We start from the raw sequence: 21,995 nt of genomic DNA on the forward strand, positions 1-21,995 counted from the left end.
TGATGATAATTTGTGCACCAATTCCTCTGACATCGTCTTATTAATCGTTAGCTTACTATGCAAACATGACAAGTGAAATCTCCCGCAGCTTAAACATGTGAGAGGTTGATCGCGCAGAGAATCGCTGAGCTTATGTGAGTGAGTGTGTAAAAGCAGCAGGATATATATTTTAGTTCTGCTGAGCCAAATAAGACAGGTCAGGGTGAAGAAGTGACAGCCAAAGAAAAGCTTACCACAAAACGGAGAAGTTATGACAAATCAGACTATAAGGCAAAAAGAAAGTGCAGCTTTATGGTTTCATGGACAAAAGAATTTCTGTGGCTGCAATATGACGAGCTAAATAACCAGGGCTGCACATAAGTGGTCCGCAGGTGCGCATTCGCTGTCAAAATAAAAAACACGCACAAGGGTTAGGGTTAAATTTAAAAACTGTACTTTTGAGTTAAAATATATATTTATAATTTTAATAAATGACAAATTAAAAAGGCATGAACATTTTTTTTGTATCGGAAAAATATCGAACCGTGACACCAAAGTATCGAACCGAACCGAACCGTGAATTTTGTGTATCGTTGCACCCCTAATAAATATATATATAGCAATTCTAAGTGTACCCCGCCCTCCAGGGAAGAGCCTGATTAGTTGCCCAACGTCCCTGAACTGGCTCTTCTTGACATAAAGTTGGAGCCAACTTCGAGCTCCGTCAGGATGTCTGAACTCTTCACCTTTCAGAGGAAACTCAGAGGAGCTGACCTCATACTTCAGGCTGTTACCCAGATCGTGACCACAAGGGCGGGTTTAAGATTGACCAGTAAATCCAAAGCTTTCAGATTATCATCTTCCCATCAGAAAATACATCTCAGAGAAGCTGACTCTGGTCTGCTCTGAACAACAACTTCTTTCTTACCTTTTTTCACTTTATAAAAAGTGTCCTGTGCAAAAAAAATTTCTCTGCTCTGAAGCTAATCAGGCAGTTCAAACCCGTGTTCGAAGCTCTCACCTCGGTTCTTTGGGTGCTCTGCCAGTCCGGGTCCAACACCGGCCCCTCGTCTGGGTTCTGCAATCCTGTCTCCAGGACGACAACTATGGGACGCCCGTAATCTGTCGTCTCCTGTTTGTCGTATTACATTTTCGTGTTTAAGGACTCACACATAATGGGAATCATTTGACCGTGATTGTGCCCGGGCTGTTTCTGACCTGGACGGAGAAGCCAAGGCGTTTGCATATCTGACTTCCTGTCTGGAGAAACAAACTTCGGGGCTGCTGTCGATCCGATTCGTCCAGCACTGCCCGGGGAGGGAAACGCCTCTCATCCAACAGCAGACTGTACCAGACCGCTGAAGAGGAGGAGGAGAAGGAAAATGTGAGCTGAAACAGAGGCTTAATGTGGCACAATGAGACTGTAAATACAAGCAGACTTTTACAGGTCCTTCAGAGGATATGAAAGGAAGTGATGTCATCTTTTGTAGTCGTTAGTCCGAACTGCTCCACTTATGCTTCCAAAAATGTTTTGGAATAAATTAGAAACAAGTCCACCGACTATTGTTTCACAACATAATCAAGTACCAGCTTTACAGCTTCCTGTAAAGAGGGAACTGTACACTGTAATATTCATTCAGCAGTCGCCTCAAAGGTACTTTATATGAAAGTAAAGAACCTACAGTGTTAGGGAGAAAACCACAACAGTCAGATGCTTATCAATGGTCACCACTTAGCAACACTGGGGAGGGAGAACTCAAGATTAGGGAGGGGCAGAAGAGAACACATAGTGACCATGAAAAATAAAAGAAATTGTGTAATATAAACACATTGGGAGGGACAAGAGGGGGTCACCTGGTCCAGCCCTAACTCTATATGCTTTAGCAAAAAGGAAAGTTTTAAGCCTAATCTTGAAAGTAGAGCTAGTGTCTGTCTCCTGAATCCAAACTGGAAGCTGGTTCCACAGAAGAGGGGCCTGAAAACTGAAGGCTCTGCCTCCCATTCTACTTTTAAATACTCTAGGAACAACAAGTAGGCCTGCAGAGCGAGAGCGAAGTGCTCTAATAGGGTGATATGGTACTACAAGGTCATTAAGATAAGATGGGGCCTGATTATTTAAGACCTTGTATGTGAGCAGCAGGATTTTGAATTCTGGATTTAACAGGAAGCCAAAACAGGAGAAATCTGCTCTCTCTTTCTAGTCCCTGTCAGGACTCTTGCTGCAGCATTGTGGATCAGCTGAAGGCTTTTCAGGGAGTTTTTAGGACTTCCTGATAATAATGAATTACAGTCGTCCAGCCTGGAAGTAATAAATGCATGAACTAGTTTTTCAGCGTCACTCTGAGACAGGATATTTCTAATTTTAGAGATGTTGCACAAATGGAAGAAAGCAGTCTTACATATTTGTTTAATATGTGCGTTGAAGGACATGTCCTGGTCAAACATGACTCCAAGGTTCCTCACAGCGTTACTGGAGGCCAAGGTAATGCCATCCAGAGTAAGAATCTGGATCCTGAAAACTAGCAGGTAGCTGCCTCTCCCTGATCCTGGGTCTGATTCAGGTTCTTCATTAAGTCATCAAAACAATACCTGTGAAGGTTGAACTCGGATGTGGTTGTATTACTGAAGTTTCAGTGCTGTGCTGATGTTTGTTTTTATGTCCGGGACTCGTCGTGCTTTCAGGCTAAACTAAAGCAGATCCTAATAAATAAATATGTTGACAATGCAGCTGGTGTCAGTCCGTTATCTGGACCTTCGTGAGCTTTCACAAACACGTTGCCGGTGTGTGTTCTTCATCTCCGTGTGCAGCTAATGTCTGAAACGGCATGCAGCCAAACTGTTCTTCAGTCTGAGAGCCTTTAGAAACTTTCATAATAGCAACGCACGCGTAAAATACAGCAACTACTTCTTAGTGCTTGATCTACAGTAATGAAGTGACGCATTTCCTGCGTCCTTATTAGTTGCTGGATGCAGCAGCCTACAGTGTAACTGCAGAGCTCGTGTTCATCTGTTTAACAACTGAGTTTGATTTATGAGAGCACGGAGAGCCGAGGTAAGCTGCTGCTCAGCTGGTGTCAGAAACGCCACGTCCACACTGACAAAAACGGGTCGATATTTGGTCCAATCAAACAGAGGTTCAGCCTGTGGCTCAGATCTTCGATCTGTTGAGCCACGCTCGTGTTCGTGTTTCTTTAAACGTCCAATCCAGGCTGGACGCTTAGGGAGGCGGGTGGGCAATAAGGAGCTCGAGGAGAGGGAGACGTGAAGAAGGTCTGAGGTGACGGAGAGAGAAGCAGCGACACAGTTAAACAGCTGGCTGGCGTTAGCATGTTAGGGAGGTTTCCATGCAGCCGGCCCAAACATCTGGAGCTGGTTACACAGAGACACGACAACAGCGTGGGCCTCTGCGACCACGACAAGCTTCCCTCCACACAGACAGAAAACAGCTGCGTCCACTCAGCTGCAACACTGCACAGCTGTTAGCAGAAGAAGAAGAATTCATATTTCTCTTCTTTTGAATGACACGTAAACTCGGCCGGTTCAGAGAGAGACTGGATGAGCTATTCCAGGATGATCTCATACTGTGACATCACAACAGCAGATTAGCTGCTACCTTTTTCCTTCGGACACAAATTTGGCTTTTGTTAGCGGCCGACCTCATTTCCAGGAAAGTGTGAATGCTGCCAGATGTAAAAACAGAAGGAAGCGATTTGTAACTCATAACAAACACTAAAGACAGAATCACGCCAACCTCCCGTTCAAAGTCATCTTCTCCTTCACCCCTGGACCTCGTCCAGCTTTGCTGCTAGGCTCAGGTCTCTAGGCACAAGTCCTAGGATGTACATTTTCCTCTCAGATGGGTGCTGCGTCTCCTCTGGGCCAGGTTCCAGAGATAAGATGATGCACCATAGTTACCTCCGGTGAGGGAACTAGTGGTGTCGAGGTGTAGAGCGGGGTCATGTCAACAATCCATTAAACTTTGATTTCCATCCACTGAGATCTTCAAGGTCGCCTTCATGATTTGTCAGTGGAAAGTTAACAAAAATCCTCAGAACTTAGAAACTATAATCATTACAACTGTGCTGTGTGTTGTCAACATATAGAAAGTACCACTGCATTTGAAATATGTCACATTTGACCTCTGACCTCTCCTTCAATCAGAGGTGTCAAAGTGATAATAATGTTTCTGGATCTTTGAACTCTATGTGTGGATCCAGTTTTTTGATTTGATTCAAAAGCTCATTTGAGATTGATTTAAATGTCATTTCTGAGGAAAACGTGCCTGAACCTGAGGCAGGACCTTTCAGTGTGGTGATCAGATCCCACGCAGGTGAATAAGCAGACATGTTTGTGTACTCCTACCAACATCTTTCCTGGTCTTCGTCCTGGTCTTTGTCCTGAAGTCCAGACTCAGACAGACGATCACGGACATGCAGGTGACCTCCTTCCCTCCTCGCTGGCAGTCCTTGTTAAAGATGTTGACCTTCTCGGGTTCAAAGGTTAGTTTAGCCTGAATCTGCACCACACCACGTGACCTGCAGGGATGAAGCATTCTTATTATGAGTGTTTGTGCGTATTGGAGTTCCAAACTGTGGAGAGTCAGGTCCCGCATAACTCGGTTTTACTGGATGTACTTAAACTAGGGTTTGGTTTCACAAAGACTCCTCAGTGAGTGCAATGCCCTCCAATCTGATAGGAAGAGTCTATCTGTCTATAGTTTCCTATGGACCACATTGATCCCTCATAGGTGGTGGTGACTCATCGTGAGTCTGGTTGCTGTTACTGCAACAACCTCATACAGGCTCAATCTGAGGGCCTGAGTTTTTCAGAAGGAAAAAACACCTATTGGGAGGTGACTTGTCAAACACAAGTTAGCCACGCCCTAAATTATCCCCTGCTTTCTGACCCTTGTTTACTGAACAGACATCATGTTGTGTTGAAGATGCTTTGAACACAGTCATTAAAGCTTAAACTCATCACAAGTGTTTAGGTCAGTATTTAAGTGAGCTGGAGGCTCATTTTCTCATAAACTGCTACAGCCAGACTTCAGAGGAGTCGCCCCCTGCTGGCCTTTAGAAAGAACGCCGATTTGATTCGTTTTTCCAGCCTTACAGGGTCAAATCATCTGTCAGTTTATGAATGAGGCTCTGACCAGACAATGACAGCAGCTCCCAGCGCTCCCACTGCGAGGTCGACAAGTCCGTCTGCATTGATGTCCAAGACGCCATGAAGGCTTTGGCCAAAATACTGAAGACCTGCAGAAAAACCAGCCGCAGACAGACGCTGGAGAAGCAAAGCGAGAGAAGATTAAAACTCTCTGGGTTCTCTGATGCTGCATTATCTCTTCCAGCTAAGGTCCCTTAGCATCCGGACTGGTTACCTGTCTGTACTGAAGCTGGATGGTTTTGTCTTTGCCATGGAAGACGTAGACTGCCCCCTGGTGGTCATCCTCCAGTGGTGCTCCCACAACAAGCTCTTTGAACCCGTCTCCATTCATGTCAGGTACCTGAGCCAACGCTGAGCCCAGACGGGAGTTTTGGGAGTGGTCAGACACTTCCAGCACCCCCTGCAGGACAAACGACGTCTGGACAGAAACAAAACATTCTTTGGTTCAGGTTTTGTTCTTTTTTAATCAAGGTTTCATTTAAAAAAGTAATTTCAATCCAGTCGTGGACAGATTACTGAACAGGCCTAACAGCACACAGATGGGGCATGAACAAGGCTTTGTTTGAAGTCATAGTTCACATTTGGCCAAAGGAGCTTGGAAAGAAAAGCGTCTGGACTTCTTTAAGTTGCTTGAAGACGTTTCACCTCTCATCCGAGAAGCTTCTTCAGTTCTAAGGTCAAATGGTGGAGAGTCCCAGATATAAACCTAGTGGGAGTTTCCCCCCACAGAGGGACAAAAGGACCCCTGATGATCCTCTAATCGCCTGAGCCAAGGTGTGAAACTGGGTGTGGGTCCCAATCAGCCAGAGTTTCGGGTGAGCTCATTGTGAAACCTGGCCCCACCTTATCATGCGAATTCCTGAGGTCAGATGGCCCAGGATGTGAGTGGGCGTTAAGGCGTCTGGGAAGGGATCTCAAAACTGGATTATAGATGGCAGAGAGTTGGTGTCGTAAACCCCGTCTCTGTTCAAAGATGGTCGCTCACAGTGGACATAGATGCTTCTTTCACTCCTCTTTCAAACCATCTGTCCTCTCTGTCCAAAATGTGAACGTTGGCATCCTCGAAAGAGTGACCTTTATCCTTAAGATGCAGATGGACTGCTGAGTCTTGTCCTGTGGAGGTGGCTCTTCTGTGTTGTGCCATGCGCTTGTGAAGTGGCTGTTTGGTCTCTCCAATGTAGAGGTCCCACTCCCACTAGGTTTATATCTGGGACTCTCCACCATTTGACCTTAGAACTGAAGAAGCTTCTCGGATGAGAGGTGAAACGTCTACAAGTAACTTAAAGAAGTCCAGACGCTTTTCTTTGCAAGCTCCTTTGACTACGATGACCTGGATGACTGAGAACCTTCACAGACATAGTTCACATTAGGTGATGGAAGGTCAGTCACACAAACAATCACAAAGCGACAGATAATTCTGCAACTCTTTTTCACCGTTTTAAAACAAGTGAAAAACATTCAAAACGACACAGAAACCAATCAGGAGGAGAGAGAAACTCAAAATAATCACGAAAACCAGCAAACTGACCACTAGTTGAACCTCTGTGGCTCTCAGTCATCCAGGTCATGCTAGTTTTAAGAGCTTGAAAAAGAAGACAGCTGGACACCTTTAGGTTTGAGCCTAAAGAAGTCTGCCTGCCTTCTTTTTTGAGAGCCTGAAGAGATAAAACTAGATAAAGCTGTCAGTGGGGGTTGAGGTACTTTTACCAATCTGTGCACAGGACCTTTTGTCTCATAATTTGTCCATGACTCTTGTGTGGGGTTATCATCTTGTGACAACTTCTTCTGCTATAATGACAGTTACAGAGAAATTGGTTGCTCCTTTGTAGCAGTACGTGGTTTTTATACCTGCGGTGTAACAGAGTAGATGTAAACCTTGCCTCTCTCCCAGCCATGGCTGTAGTACATGGGTGCTGCCACCAGGAGGACATCAGTCTGTCCGTCACTGTCAATGTCCATCGATAGCAACTCACTGCCAAAGTATGACCCAATCTAGACAAAAACACAAATAAACCATAGAAACTAAACAAGATATTACACCAAGGAAGAGATACCTGAATGTCCACCAGGTTTGATTCATTCAAATATGGTCACAGTGGATTAAAACACACCTGCTCTCCCAGCAGTGCATGCCAGATGGTCAGGTCTCCACTGTTCTTCAGGGTGAATATGATCACCTTTCCAGTGTGGTTGAATCTTGGAGCTCCAGCTACATAAAGCTGAGAGCCGCGGGATGAAATGAGTGAACCCACCGAGTAGCCTGAAAGAAGATGAAAAACTGATTCGTTTGACTTGCACACATTGACCGTTCCATTTTGTTAGACCTATTTCCTCGGATTCTTCCAAGGTAAGAAAGCTTAAAGTAGACCGACTCTGCATTTTCTTATTTCCTGTCATATGTTTCCTGTTCCAAAGGGGGATGTTCCCATTAAACCTGACTAAAGTTTCTAGTAATGTGACCAGAATGGGCCAAACACACACTTTAGACTGCTCTAAACAGTCAGTTTATCATGTTTTATTTCTACTACTGAATCTGTATGACATCATAGAGGGCATAGCCTTAGAGTGATCTCATGTATCGCAGCTATACAACCCCTGTGCTCACCATTCCTTCTGAAGACCCACAGACTACAGGCTGGTATATCACATATCATGTTGTACACTTTATATCAATATTACCCAGATAGGCTGCATGGTTCTTCAGCTCCTCTGGAAACTCATCCTGGTAGGATGATTTCGGTGGAACAACTTTCCCGTGTTTGCTTTCTTTCAGCACGGCACCATTCCAGTCATAGGCGCCCACCGCTCCGAGAAGAACACCATCCTAAAGGAAAACATGGATTTAAAGGGAAGGCACTACCACCCACTATGTTTGAGGACTCCCAGAGGCGACCCTAGAAACTCTAGGTACCCACTCTAACCCTGACTGTATGTCCAGATATTAAAGTTGTTACTGAGTCATCGGACAGCATTGAATGACCAAACCTTTGGGAAAAGCACAGAGTCCCATCTGGGAGGTCTGAGTTGGCCCTGACTGATTTTGGCACTGCACTTCCCCATTAAAGGCCCTTTAGTCACTCGTGACCAGAGATGGGCAGTAACACGTAATCCGATTACTTTTTTCAAGTAACGAGTAAAGTAAGGGATTACTATTGCAAAAACGGTAATTAGATTACCGTTACTTTCCCGTAGGAACGCTGCGTTACTGCGTTACTAAAACCGTGATTTTTTGCGAGAATGTCTCACGACAGTGACGTAAGCGAGTGCGACGTTCGTGACAACAGCTGTGTGCAGATCAACAATGGATCACATATCGAGTGCAGAGAGAGTATGAGCGTGCAGCGTTTAAAGCGTGGAAGTACTGACCTTACTTTGAGTTTGAGTCCATAAAAAGTGACAAAAACATTAGTGTCCGCTGTGCGTGGGAAGAAAACTTCTTTTTACAGCGAAAAAAACCCCTAAACTTCCAACAAGCACCGAGTAGCTACGACGTAATGGGAAACTCACAGAGAAACTCGCGGATTCTTCCACTGACCGCGGCACACCTGCACCAGGGTAAACCTCCGCCTGCCCCACTCCTGCTTTACAGGTGAAAATAGAGCAACAGGACCGCTGAGTCTTTGACTTTATTTATTTTCTGCTGTGTTTTACTTGCATCTATTTGAAAGACTGAGTGTAAACACAAAAAATATTTTATTTTATGTGCTGGAATGTGCAGAAAATAGGTTTAAATGTTAAACTAATTTCTTCCAGTCAGAGAATGTTGCAGATAATTACATTTTTGTTTGATGCATAAAGTTAAAAGATTAAAACTAATAAAACAAGTTTTAAAAAGAGACTTTTCCATCTGATTACATTTTGTATGATGATTATGCAGAAAAAGTAGAATTGGGCTGAAAGATCTATTTATCACCTCTTCAGGTTGTAAATCGGGTTTTTAAAAAGTAACTAAGTAACTAAGTAATTAATTACTTTTGAAAATAAGTAATCAGTAAAGTAACAGGATTACCTTTTTGGGGAAGTAATCAGTAATTAGTTACTGATTACTTTTTTCAAGTAACTTGACCAACACTGCTCGTGACTCCTGTACTGTACTTGAGTACTTTTGATAGGACAGTAACATCATCAGGTGGCTGGTGAAACGCCTGGGTTAGTTAGGTTGTATTTTAGCCACGTTAAACAACTGTTATTTGAAAAGAAAACTCTGGGAAACGTCGCTTTCTAAATGAAACCTTGCAGTTTTATATGATTTCCATCTTGAGAAGAACTGGATAGAAAGACCATATAAGGGCGTGTATGAGGACGTAGGCCCTAAACAGTTCACAAGTGACAAGATGTTACACAGGGAAACTTATTGAGCTCTGAGCTGCAAACCTGAAGACCCCACGATGAAAAAACCTGCTGGCAATGTTGGAACTGAAATGGTTTCTGAATCGTCCTTAAACTCAGTTGAACTGTCTCAACACACGTGTGAGCAGCCAGGCCGTCGTAAAGTCCAGATATGAACGTTTTTAAATCTTTGAGTCATCGTCTCTCCGGGACAGAAAGTCGAGGACGGCAGTGAGTGACCAAATTTTTGGCGGTGCCAGCGCCACAAAGTGTCCCGCCTGCAGGACCTGAGCTGCTGAGCCCTGCATGAGTAAACCTGAGCTGAGGATGGTTTTCCTGCAGGCAGAGATGATGCTATGATGCCTGTTTTCCTCATCAGTCTGCCTCATTTTACCTTTTTAATCCCAAAACTTAAGAGCAGAAACACTTTGCATATTTGTCTGTGTGCAGTCAGTGTGTGTGTGTGTGTGTGTGTGTGTGTGTGTGTGTGTGTGTGTGTGTGTGTGTGTGTGTGTGTGCAGATTTGCATCTATTCTCCAATGAGTTCGTGCCTGCAGCTTTACGTTCAGGAAAACCATCTGTTCTCTGTTACACACACACAGTTTCCACCTCACATTTTCACTCCCTGACGCTGGGATACGATTTTCCCTGGATGAGAAACAACAGAAATATTTCTCGAAGCTTCTCATCCTGCAGCTTTAGATATTTGTCAGGACCAGAACCAGGCTGGTGATGGATGTTCGAGGACGATACCGATACCAGCATTTAAGTTTCTGTTGGCAAAACCGCCGCTCTGCTCCTGTCTTCTTTCTGGGTTCAGCTTTAGTGAAGAAAACTTGAGGAAATTGAATAATTGATACTTTGCCAAGTCCCTTTTTATGCAGAAAAAGTAGATGAAGATGTTTTTCAGCAGTAATTTAATGGAAGTTATTATTTTTTCTGTCCAGAGTGGACAGATCTTTGAAATCTAATCCTAAAATGGAAAATCCACAGATCTTCTTTTCCATTTTACTTCACAAATTCTTGTATCGCTTTATCCAAGTTAAACTTCTATCACTTAAAAAGTAATACTTGTCCTTTGATTTTCTCAGTCAATAAAAACCATGTGCCGTCCAAATATCCCATCACTAAGTCGTGTGTTACTTCGTATTTCTTTTAAAACATGAACTCGTCCTCTAAAAGCTGTATTTACTCTGTTATCTGTCTACTGCTAGCATTTGTTTGATGATCTGAAACACATCAGTGTGACAAATATGTACCTGCACCTGTTTCTGCACTCAGTGCTCTGCGTGTTGAATGTAACAGAGTGGGTCAACAGGAAAACCATTTTCCTATCATAGACAGATTTGTGGAAGCTTTTGAAAGCGCTTCATTTATCACACATCACTACCACTGTGTAAGAATGCAGCTGTGAGTCACTCACTTTGACTAAATGTGAGGAGAAACCGGCCTGAGCCATCTGCAGACCGAACCCTCGACCCTGACTGCTGGTTCCTGCAAACCGGACAAACAACAAAGACGACTTAACTTTTCCCTCCAGACCCTCCAGTCCTCCTGTTACACTTTAATGAATATCATTAGATAATACTTTTCAGAGTTAATTGTGAAATGCTCGTTAGTACGATGGATTCCGCTTTTCTGTAAATACTACAGTTTAACAGGATAAATGTTAGCTGACCTTCCAGAGAGAAAATCCTCTCTCCCAGGGCGTCCACAATGTCCTTCAGCGCAGATTCATCTGTCACGTTGAAGAAGTGCATCTCATCAGGGTCACTGGCAATAAACTTGATTTCCTTTAGAAAGGCTTCGGGGTTGATTCCCCGGCGGTTGTAATAACCCAGAACCTGCAGGAGATGCAGAGGAAACAGGATGTTAGTCAGAGCTTCGTAAGTCCAGAAACAACCAATAGAAACAGAGTTCGATGGGTGGGGGTGGGGGGTCTGGGGCTAAGACTCACAGCGATGGCATACATGGTGATGTTGTCTCTCTCGCTGTCTGTGACGGCCTGCACCAGGTGAGGACTGTCATGTGATTCACCGTCTGTAATCACAATCATCACCTTCTGAGCTCCCGGCCGGCCGCCGCGCTGGAACGCCTCGGATCTGCACAGGAACATCGGATGAAGTTCAGAAGATTCAAAGCTCTGAACGCTTGTTCTGGCTAATCTTAGCTAGCTGCTTAATGTACCTGCTGGTGTAGCTTGGTTGCTAACATTATCTCTATCTAAGTCCTCTGTGAAGGCACTTTGTTAGTTTTCATCCAGAGCTTGCTTTGGACTTTTCTTGGTAGTCGTCTCAGAGAGACTCAAACATCTTTTGGAAATCCTTGGCCTTTAGCTACGAGGCCAAGAAAAAGAAACAGGAGCTACGGCCTCCAGGAGCTGATGGGGAAAGAAAAACTTGCTTTGGCTGAAAAATGCTGGAGATGCTTCATCTGTGGGTTCATGTTTGAGAACTTTTATACTTTGCCATATGGAAGTAATTAATGTTCTGACTGGTTTAATTTTGGTAGGTTTAGTAAATTATACACTAGGAAACTTTGGTTCAATCCATTTTCCCAACATGAGTAAATGACTGGAACTCTCAGGGTTGCTCAGAGTAGGTGGGTAATGGTATCAGACCAATAACTATTTAAGGGTAAGTTTGTGTAGGCCCAGCACATTTTTGTTTGGGGTCATAATTTGGTGTCGTACCGGGCCACGTTGATTCCCAATGCCGTCCTCGTTTCCTCACCACCTCTTTGGTCGATGCGCCTGGCAGCGTCCACTACGTCCTCCACCGTCTGATACTCATCCAGTGTGAACTCGTGGACAACCGAAGAGCCGTACTGAATGACTCCCACCTGCAGCCAAAATACAGCTCTGTCCACATGAACAATAAACCACTCATGCAGCACCTGTCACCTTCAAACTATGAACAGATGAACTCTCAGATCTAAGATCAGTGGTAACCCAACATTTCGGAGAAGGTCAAAATTGACTTTTTGGGGGAAATGTGAATAGTTTTGGTGTTCCTTGTTCCCGGACTGGAAAAACTTGGCATGACAATATAATTAAAACAAGAATTGCATATTCTGACTGTGTGGGGTTTAGAGCCGGGCACTGATGATGACTCTGACCTCAGAGGGTTAAAAGCACTACAGTCTTTGTGTGCAGGTAGGGCAGGATGCTCACTTTATCTGGTTCTGATCAAGAGATAAACTAACCTGTGTCTGACCTGGTCCGATGTAGAACTTGTGCAGGATGTTTATGAGGAAGTCTTGAACTTCATACCAGGGGTAGATGGAGTTGGAACCATCCAGAACAATCACAATGTCCATGAACGTCTCACACCCTACAAGATTGTAAAGGAACGTTAGAAACTGGATGGACAGATGGACGGATAGGTGGATGGAAGTGTGCTGATTACTCTGCAGGGCAGGTGCGATGGTGTTGGACAGCTTGAAGTTTCGGCCGACTCTGGAGCAGATCCCAGTGCTGTACAGGGAACTTCCACATTCGTGAGACCAGAGCGGACCGCAGGTCTGAGGCAGCACACACACCGAGTGGACAAACACAAGAGGAAGGAAGAAAATCAAAGCTTAATGACTTGGTGTGACGTGCAGAAACACATGAAATAAAACAAAACCAGTGACAACAGCAGAAGCTCTGCACGGTGTTTGTGCTGTTGGTGCTTTTTAGTGGCTCAGGAGGTAGAGCGGGTTGTCTACTAATCAGAAGGTTATGGGTTCGATCCTCAGCTCCTCTAGCCTGCATGTTAAAGTTTCCTTGACTGTAAATGTTAGGTGAAAAGCACTTTAGGGAAAGGTTGACTAAGCTTTGGAGTAAGAGAGTACTAAGTACTCAAAGTTCTATGTAAATATGAGTCGTTTACCATTTTTTGACCATTTTTACTACAAGTATGTTGTAAAATCTATAAGTGCTGAGCAGTTAAAACAATGGTGACTGTTTGTTTTCACTTCCCTCTGCTCTGTTCTTAGAGGCCTCTACGTTAGCTTTGATTCTGGCGGTGACTTTATCGTGATGAACTCTTTCGGTGGGACTCACCACAAAGCTGCTGTCTTTGGGGTTGGAGGTCAGCGTCATTCCCAGCCTCATCTTGTCCTTCCTCTCAGACACGTTGTTCAGAGTGAGTCTCCCTGATCACAGCCAGAGCAGATGCTTTGTGATTTTAAGTTGAATGTTTTAGTGTGTTTTCCTGTGAAAGTCCTGAATCTTCCTTCCTGTAGCAGTTCCTGCTGTCTGAAACATCTAACGGAAGCATTCCTACATGCAGCAGCATTTCCACTTTAAAGGGCCGACAAAGCAGTGAGCCTGAGGTGGCAACAAACCGACATGAAACCTGAGGCCAAGGCGATGACACCATGGTGAAAATGTCTTCACCATGAGGTCCACGACCTTCCCCCTGCAGGTTTTACTCTGACCTCTGTGACAGTTTACACACCTGAAAGCACCTGATCATCAATATTCATGCACTGCTGCTCACCCAGGTTGAGTCGGCTGCAGTTTGCAGAGTTCTTGCTGTCCAGCGGGCATCGGTACACATCGCCAGTCTGCTTCTTCCCCGTGGACTCAAAGGGAGCTCCAACCAGCAACCTGCAACCACGCACACAGTTTGAATCACAAACTTTATTTATAATGCAAAAGTCACGAATTCTAGAAAAAGAGGGACTCGTCTTTGAGGCTCGAACGCCGTATCGGACTGGTTTTATATGGTTAGATGTCCAAAGCCGAGCTGTTGGACTGCTGCACGTACACTTTATAATACAGCTCACAAAGCTCATGACTTTTAAGTATTTGTGGGTAAATATAATGACCTTATAATTCTAAATAAAATATATTATTACACCCTTAGTTGCGAGCTGTATTATGTCACCAACTGAACTTAAGTGTGTGTAACCTGAAGCATTATGTCATTGTCTTTGTCCAGGCTCAAAGCAAAGAGGAGGGTTTGCTAGGATTAGCCCGAGCGTTCAGGAGCTGTGAAAGACAGAACAGGAGGTTTCTGCACCATCACTCACAGCCTCCACTCCACTCAGAGCTACAACAGCCTACAGTGTGTGTCTGATATGAAAACGTTATGTTTTGTGGTCTGTTAATCCTTTCATTGGAGTGCTCTTGGTTGGGTTCTGGCCCAGTATGAGCTGCGTTTAAATCACAGACCTTCTTGGTATTTTTCTGCACGTACAGAAACTTTTTCACTTCCCCTCCTCAGAGGTCAGTCCTCGTGGCAGCGGTCATGTTAGACACAGATCCTGCTGCCACAGTTACACTCAGCAGGCGGGTCATTAGTGTTAACCGGCGTAAACGCCACCACATGTGGCCTCAGTGGCGGTTCTGGGAAGAGGGCTGACTCACATACCAGAGGAGCTGCTGCGGCAGAGCGCTAACCCTCAATCTGCTAAAGTGTCTCCTGTCCACATCAAACGGCGGAAAAGCAGGGCTGACAAACCACATCCCAGAACGCAGGCGGCCCGGGTTCACATCCTGCAGACAGAAGCACGCCTCCGAGCCTCTGACATCATCCCGCCATGCTGATCACTTCCTGAGCAGGTGATGTTGTTTAGCTTTCGGTGAAACTTCAAACTGCACGGGCTCTTCTGCTGCTGCTTTACGGGACTCTTTGTCATTTAATTGATGATCTCCGGGATGTTTTCCCCGAAACCAACAGCTCGAAGGTGAAGCCTGATAAATCTACCGGCGTAGACGCTGCTGGAGTTAAAAGTGGTGATCTTCTATCAGACAATTACAGTGTTGCAGACTTTCTGGAGTAATCCGATTACAAGTCAACCAAAGCTTTCCTCTCACAGGTTTGATTGCTTTTATGACCTCAGCCTTGTTCCTGCACAAACATCCCAGCTGACCACCGCCGAAGAGCCCAAACCAGCCTGTGTGGAAGACAGCGTCAGCCATGCCTCCAGCATCTCTTCTTCTTTCGATGCCACTCGTTCCCCGATGACGATGACCTCACGTCACAGCTTTTATGATCAGTTTATATGAAAACAAGTGTTCATTTATTCCAATATCTTTACTTGGTGATGCCACTTTTAGGCCATCGCTTGTGTTTCTTAGCGTTGTCTTTCTCCTCGAGTTCTCCATTCGTCACTTCCTGTTTTATTTTGGTAACAGCCTGTGTACATCCTGTCCTGCCCAACATAGATAATTTAATTACATGTAAATTTTGTTAAAAGTAACAAACTTTCACTGTTTAAAACATTGAATTTAATCGAGTGTGGTCAAATAAAGTGTACGTGGCATGGTAGAGATTCATACTAAGCTCATTTTCCTTAATAATTAATTATTTAAATACAAAAAAAATTAAATAATAATCAGTTCCTGCGATTTTATTTTGGATTTGTGATGAACTTGTTTTTATTTTTGCCTGCATCTGCTCGTCTCCTGCAGCACCTTTTGTTGCTCTTTCACATTTAGCTTCATTAGAGTAGATGTCTTACAGCTGGCTGTTACTGAAGGAACGCAAGTCAGAGCCTCTGGTAGCAGCTCGGCCTGATGGTGCACACACACACACACACACACACGGACAGCAGCTTGAATCCTGGCTGAGGAAACGCACAGCGGGAGGTTTGACCTCAGATGTAACTGAGGTCACCACAGGTCCTTCGGCGGCGACTCTGAGCCGTCGCTCTCACAGATGTAACCGAGGCAGATGTTTGCTCTCTGTTACTTTCAACAACCTGATGAGCAACACATCTGCTGTCTAAGTGGAGCGACACTCGATTGTGTTGCAGTTTTGCAGACGCAGCACCTGAACCAATCGTGAGTGAGTAATCAGTCCTCACTCGTACTTCGAGGGAATCACAGACTGCAGATCAGATTAATGCAGAACAAAGAAGGGGAAACAGGGATGACCAATCTCTGATTACACTGCGATTTATGCGCTTTGGGACTATGATAAGGAAAAAGTGAAACTCGTGTTGCACACGGTTAAACAAAACCAGATAAATATCCAAACCAGGACACGCAGGACAAATAGAGTCGATAAGAGATGCATGAGGACATTTCCTCTAATGTTACAGACTCAGCTGACCTTTATCAGCAAACAGTTTCTGCTTCAACATATTTGAAAGGTTTCACACAATCCACCGAAATCGATATCGGGGATCATTCGTCTTAGAGACGTTTAAAGGAAGAGTCAAACTAATGAAGCCACTTTAAAACGATGAAAACAGCTTCATGATCAAAGCGGGCTCGTCCTCACTCTCATGGCAGCTCTCTGCGCAGTGAGCGAGGCACTGAGGAACATGGAGCTGCTAGTGAGGAGACCACAGCTTCTCTTCATGGTCATTGGCCAGAGGGGCCTCGCCTCTGTCAGTCTGCCCCAGGGCAGCTGTGGCTCAACCGTAGCTGCCTCCACCAGTGTGTGAATGTGAGAGTGAATGAATAGTGGCATTGTAAAGCGCTTTGGGTGCCTTGAAAAGCGCTATATGAATCCAATCCATTATTGTCTCAACCCTGCATGTGGACAGTTCACTCCTGTGGGTACCCGCTGCATTAAAATGCAACCTAACACAATTGCGACCGACCCACGCTGAGCTTCGAGAGCGCTCCAGCTGAGCCGTCCACAGAGGAGAGGAACACTCCGGGGTTCCTACAGCCTTTTCTCCCAAAATAATCTGACGTGTTTATGCTGCTACACGAATACGTTCAAAGGACAACCTCTGACCAAAGCCTCGCTCTTGTGTGACCGACCTCCAGCAGAGAAGGTGAAATGGTCAGCATTCAGGTCAGAGCAGCATCCCTGAGATCTATCCATACAACATCTGTTTGACAGAAAGTCTTTCCCATTTCCTTTATATTGGGCTGCCTGTAGATCAGGAAGCAGACCAGATGATCATCTGTTAGCCTGAAGGTTGACGGTTCGATCCCTGGCTGCTCCAGTCTGCACGCTAATGTGTTTGTGAAGCTCAGGTACTCCCGATGAGTCCATTGGAGTGTGAGTGTTAGATAGAAAGTACGCAGGTGTAGAGGAAGTGCTTGTGTGAATGAGACATGTAGTATAAAGCGTCCAGTGGACCGCGTCCAGCTGCAGACAGCCACCCACTGAAAACATCTGGAGCTTCATGAAACCAAAATAATAATTGTCATTTCTATGAAAAGGAGTACCGCAATCTTTTTATTAGCCTGAACAAACAGGACTTTAAACCTCATCAATGTACAGAGCAGGAATGAGAAAGACGACTGATCGCGGCTGAAACAGGAAGCAGGCGGCAGTCGCAGAGCCTGACGGTTTATTGGTACAAAGAATTCTCCCATGAACTCAGGAATATTGAGGATAACTGGGAAGACAGAAGGCGAGGATTATGCCTCTGTGCCGAGTGTCTGCTTAGAAGTCAAACACCTGAAATGCAGATATCACCGTGCAGAAAAACAATCCTGCTGAATTACCGTGTCAGATCCCCTTTACAACACGCACACACACACGCACACACGGTGGCGAGCGGCGTGATGGGCTTCACAGAGGGAGGCTGGGGAATAACAAACCACAACACATAGTTTCCAGATCCGGCGCTCCGCCTCCAGATGCAGGAGAGACTGCTCGCAAGACAAATGCAAATACTTTCCACTTGTTTACCTGAGACTTCAAAAGGAAGAGCGATTCTGTAATCCTGGAGGATCGCGAGGTATGCGTCACGGCTGAAAGAGTTTCCAGATAACAAAAAAACTGTTGGACAATCTCACCTGCAACCGCAGACAGAGGCTGAGAGGAAAACAACAGCGTAACCTCCTGATAATTAACTAAGTGCTCACAGGTTTCTGCTGTTTCATTTTCTGCCCTTCTGATTCCCAGGTGACGAACAAACACTCGCTGACGCTGCCAAACGTTTCATTCTTTCCACTGATTCTGAACTTTATTTAAAAGATTTCAAACAGCAGCGCATCATGCCAAGATCTAAAGAACCAAAGTCAGCGACGTCATCAGTCTGAAAGGTTACAGGCTTTGGGAGTGCAGCGAACCACAGCGAGAGCCGTTATCCACACGTGGAGGAAAACTGGAGCAGAGCTGAACCTTCACAGGAGCGGCTTCAACGGCTCATCCAGAGGCCGCAGAACAACATCGACTCTGCTCGGTTAAGGTCAGAGGTCATGATTCAACAATGAGAAAAACACGGGGCAAAAATGACCTCCGTGAGAGTTCAAGGCTCATCTCACATCTGCCAGAAAACATCTGGATGATCCCAGAGAGGGTTTGAGCCCCGTCACATCTGATGAGACGCCATCACGGCAGCAGCAGACATGGTGGTGGTCTGGGCTGCTCTGCTGCTCCAGGAGGATGTCCTCCCATCAGTTCATGCCATGAAGCTCAAGAGCACTCAGGCAGCAGGACAATGATCCAAATGAAGGTCTCGGAGTGGACCTTAAACAGCTGTTCATCCTGGAAAAACCTCCAACATGTCTGAATTCAAACAATCCTCCAAAGATGAGTCGACCAAAGTTTCTCCACAGTGACGTGAAAGACTCGCTGAAGGCATCACAAACACAGCACTGCTGTTTCTGCTGGTGGAACAACCAGTTACCAGGTGTAGGGGCAGCTACTTTTGCACACAGGGCAGGTAGGTTTGATCACTTTGTTCCCTTAATGAATGAAATCATTGGTTTTGTGGTTTCCTTTGTCTGATATCAGATACTTTCCCACAGCTCTGTGCAGAGTTTTTGTCACCAAGACTTGATCAGTTTCTCAGTGTTCCTAATATCTCGTTTTTATTCTGAAGCTTCTTCGTATTTTCATATTTCTTTCTAAAGTCGTCTTCTTTCATCCCACTTTAACACACCTCATCTCCTCTGAAGGCCCGCTGAGAGTCCATGAAGGCTGAAAATATAAAGATGAAGGATGGGAGAGCAGACTGAGCGGGGAGCCAAGGACAAACTGTACAGGAACAAGTGTTTGCACGAGAGCGCGAGAGTGACGACCTGCGTTATGAAATCTGGATTTTCATCAGTAAGAACTATAAATAATGTCCACATGCTCTGCAGAGAAATGTTCCACGTTTCAGTCTCGTTGGTGGAAAATGTGTCATCCTAACATGATCTTGACATCTCGACATAATTCACGGCCACGCTGCAGAGGGAGGACGGAAACAGACGAGCGGCGTTCCAAGTCGAAGGTATTTCAGCTCCATGGCCCAGAACATACAAACCTGCTGCCTTCAGACGGGCCGCGGCCTCCAGTAAATCCCAGCACCCCGCCATTATCTTTCATCCTCAACCAGACACGCAGACACGCAGACACCATCTATTCTGTCCTCACCTGGAGGAGATGTTCAGCTTGAGCTGAGCCTCCCCGAGGAGACGAGAACATTTTCCTAGAACTCTCTCCAGTTTTGAACGTGTTGGAAGCCTCGAGATGGAGCGCTTCGACATCGCCGGCCGGACACGACGAGCAAGAAACCGAGAGATGTGGCCCCGCCCTGAGTCCTCGCCTGCGTCAAAACGGACATCACGTTTAATTCAGGCCTGAAACTCACGAGGGAAGACTTCACTGAGCCCTGCAGGCTCATCTTCACATAAACCTCCTTCAGTCAGACTTTACAGGTGTCGCCCCCTGCTGGCTGTTACAGTAATGCAGGTTTAAGGCTTGGTTTTGTAAGCTGCTGCCATCTTTTCACTTCAGCCTACACCTGACTGCACCTGTCAGCCGTGTGCCATCCTGCTAACGCCAGCGGGTTAAACTTTGCTGTAACCGTTGGACTCTCAGTGGAGTCTCGGAGCTACTTGGACCCTGAAACAGTTCATGAACAGGTGGGTTAAAGTAAACCAAGGAATCTATAAGAACGGGTTCGGGACGCGACGCCGGGATTCTCACCACTGCTGTCCTCCCGCCTCGTGCTGCTGCACCGTGTACCCGAACTGAGCTTCTTTAGACCCAGCGAAGATCTTGAAGTTCTTCGTGTCAAAGTTGAAACAGAGCTGAAGATCTGAAAGACAGAAAAAGGTTTGTTTTTATTCACCACCCATTAAAACCAGTCCACAGTGAGTCCTGCAGCCACGTGAGCTGGGAACGGCCCAACAAAGTGAAAGCAGCTGTAACGCAGGCTGCTATTGCTCTCAGAAGCTGTGCTATCAACCTAACATCATCAAGCTGCTGACGTAGACGGTATCTCTGCAGTCCAGACTTTATTCACGTATCACCAAATCACAGCAACAATCACTTCAAGGTGCTTCATGTTGCAAGGAAAAACCCAACAATCATATGACCCCTATGAGCAGCACTCTGGAGACAGTGGGAAGGAAAAACTCCCTCTTAATAGGAAGAAACCTCCAGCAGAAAATGGGAAATACTATTTTCACACTGCTAAAAATGACTTGTGCTGTACTTAAATTTACTTAATTTATCATTTGTGTTTCCTTTCCTGTAAAAACCTGACGCGTGTTCCTGCCTTTAAGTGTTTGCAGGTAAACATATAATACTTACACATATATATATATTATCATAATTATAATACATTCCTTTTAATCACAGGGGAATTCTGCCTTTAGTCGTGGGCCGTATCTTAAAGTGTTACGGAGCGTTTTATTGTTATTTTAGTTTTCGTTATTTTAGTTTCGTCTCCCTCTGTCTCCCTCTGTCGCCACGACCGCCGGGGTGATCGTGGCTCAAGAGTTGGGAGGTCGCCTTGTAATCGGAAGGTTGCCGGTTCGAGCCCCGGCTTGGACAGTCTCGGTCGTTGTGTCCTTGGGCGAGACACTTCACCCGTTGCCTACTGGTGGTGGTCAGAGGGCCCGGTGGCGCCAGTGTCCGGCAGCCTCGCCTCTGTCAGTGCGCCCCAGGGTGGCTGTGGCTACTGTAGCTGCCATCACCAGTGTGTGAATGTGTGGATGACTGGATATGCAAAGCGCTTTGGGGTCCTTAGGGACTAATAAAGCTATACAAATACAGACCATTTGGTAGTCTCATCTCTTTGTGTGCCTTTTACTTCCTGATTGTGCCTGTTGCCTGCTCAGACCCCAGTGTGTACATACAGTTGGTCCTGTCCTGTTATTTTGATCTAATCCCATAACTCATCCATGCCGTGGTGGATCTGATGTCATCACTGGTTGGTTTTGTGTCTTTCCTCCTGCTCCGATGACGTAATCAGCTCTCAGCTTTCTCACTGAGAGCGTTTCTGGTTACGGGATCATCTGATTGGCTGATATGTCATTCACCAGGTTTAAAATGCATATGGCATTCATTCACAACCTTTTGATCTCAGTGTGACCTTTTGACCATTTGCTTTTTGTCCGTATGCTGCTGAAGTATTTCCTGAGCACTCCGGTTTGCTTCTCCCAGCTGTGGCGCGATTGGAAAACTGGGCACGCTGCCGGGATCGTTGGCCAGCAGTGGTGATGAGTTTGGCTGCTGAGGACAAAAGTGAAAGACGCTGGAAGCCAGAAGAGTCGTGTTTGTTTGCTCGTGGCTCAGAGGAATCTGCCCCTGTTTGAGCTGGGCCAGGAATCCGGGCAGGGATCGATCCGGGTCTGACGGTCGCTGATGTGGACGATCCTCCCGACCTGTGGTCAGTGACAG

The 21,995-nt window shown here is 45.6% G+C and overlaps 1 protein-coding gene across 2 annotated transcripts in view; it reads right to left on the bottom strand.

The window, feature by feature from the left end:
• The window catches only part of LOC146571682 (integrin alpha-11-like), a 36,182-nt gene that overhangs the window by 8,428 nt on the left and 5,759 nt on the right, over window positions 1-21,995 (bottom strand). For both annotated transcript variants that reach the window (XM_085280954.1, XM_085280953.1), the window contains exons 2-18: window positions 20,295-20,406; window positions 13,959-14,068; window positions 13,520-13,611; window positions 12,882-12,996; window positions 12,679-12,806; window positions 12,167-12,315; window positions 11,432-11,576; window positions 11,153-11,318; window positions 10,898-10,968; window positions 7,825-7,969; window positions 7,257-7,405; window positions 6,994-7,137; window positions 5,360-5,563; window positions 5,132-5,262; window positions 4,342-4,514; window positions 1,198-1,337; window positions 1,001-1,111 (exon numbers count right to left, since the gene is read on the bottom strand). In XM_085280954.1, the coding sequence (XP_085137080.1) occupies window positions 1,001-1,111; window positions 1,198-1,337; window positions 4,342-4,514; window positions 5,132-5,262; window positions 5,360-5,563; window positions 6,994-7,137; window positions 7,257-7,405; window positions 7,825-7,969; window positions 10,898-10,968; window positions 11,153-11,318; window positions 11,432-11,576; window positions 12,167-12,315; window positions 12,679-12,806; window positions 12,882-12,996; window positions 13,520-13,611; window positions 13,959-14,068; window positions 20,295-20,406 (2,285 nt within the window). The remainder of the gene's footprint in view (window positions 1-1,000; window positions 1,112-1,197; window positions 1,338-4,341; window positions 4,515-5,131; window positions 5,263-5,359; window positions 5,564-6,993; window positions 7,138-7,256; window positions 7,406-7,824; window positions 7,970-10,897; window positions 10,969-11,152; window positions 11,319-11,431; window positions 11,577-12,166; window positions 12,316-12,678; window positions 12,807-12,881; window positions 12,997-13,519; window positions 13,612-13,958; window positions 14,069-20,294; window positions 20,407-21,995) is intronic.

The sequence above is a fragment of the Mchenga conophoros genome, linkage group LG7 (assembly GCF_057382185.1).
Source record: "Mchenga conophoros isolate Kocher_MC1m ecotype Shallow Benthic linkage group LG7, M_conophoros_male_GT1.1, whole genome shotgun sequence".
In the NCBI taxonomy this organism is placed as follows: domain Eukaryota; kingdom Metazoa; phylum Chordata; class Actinopteri; order Cichliformes; family Cichlidae; genus Mchenga; species Mchenga conophoros.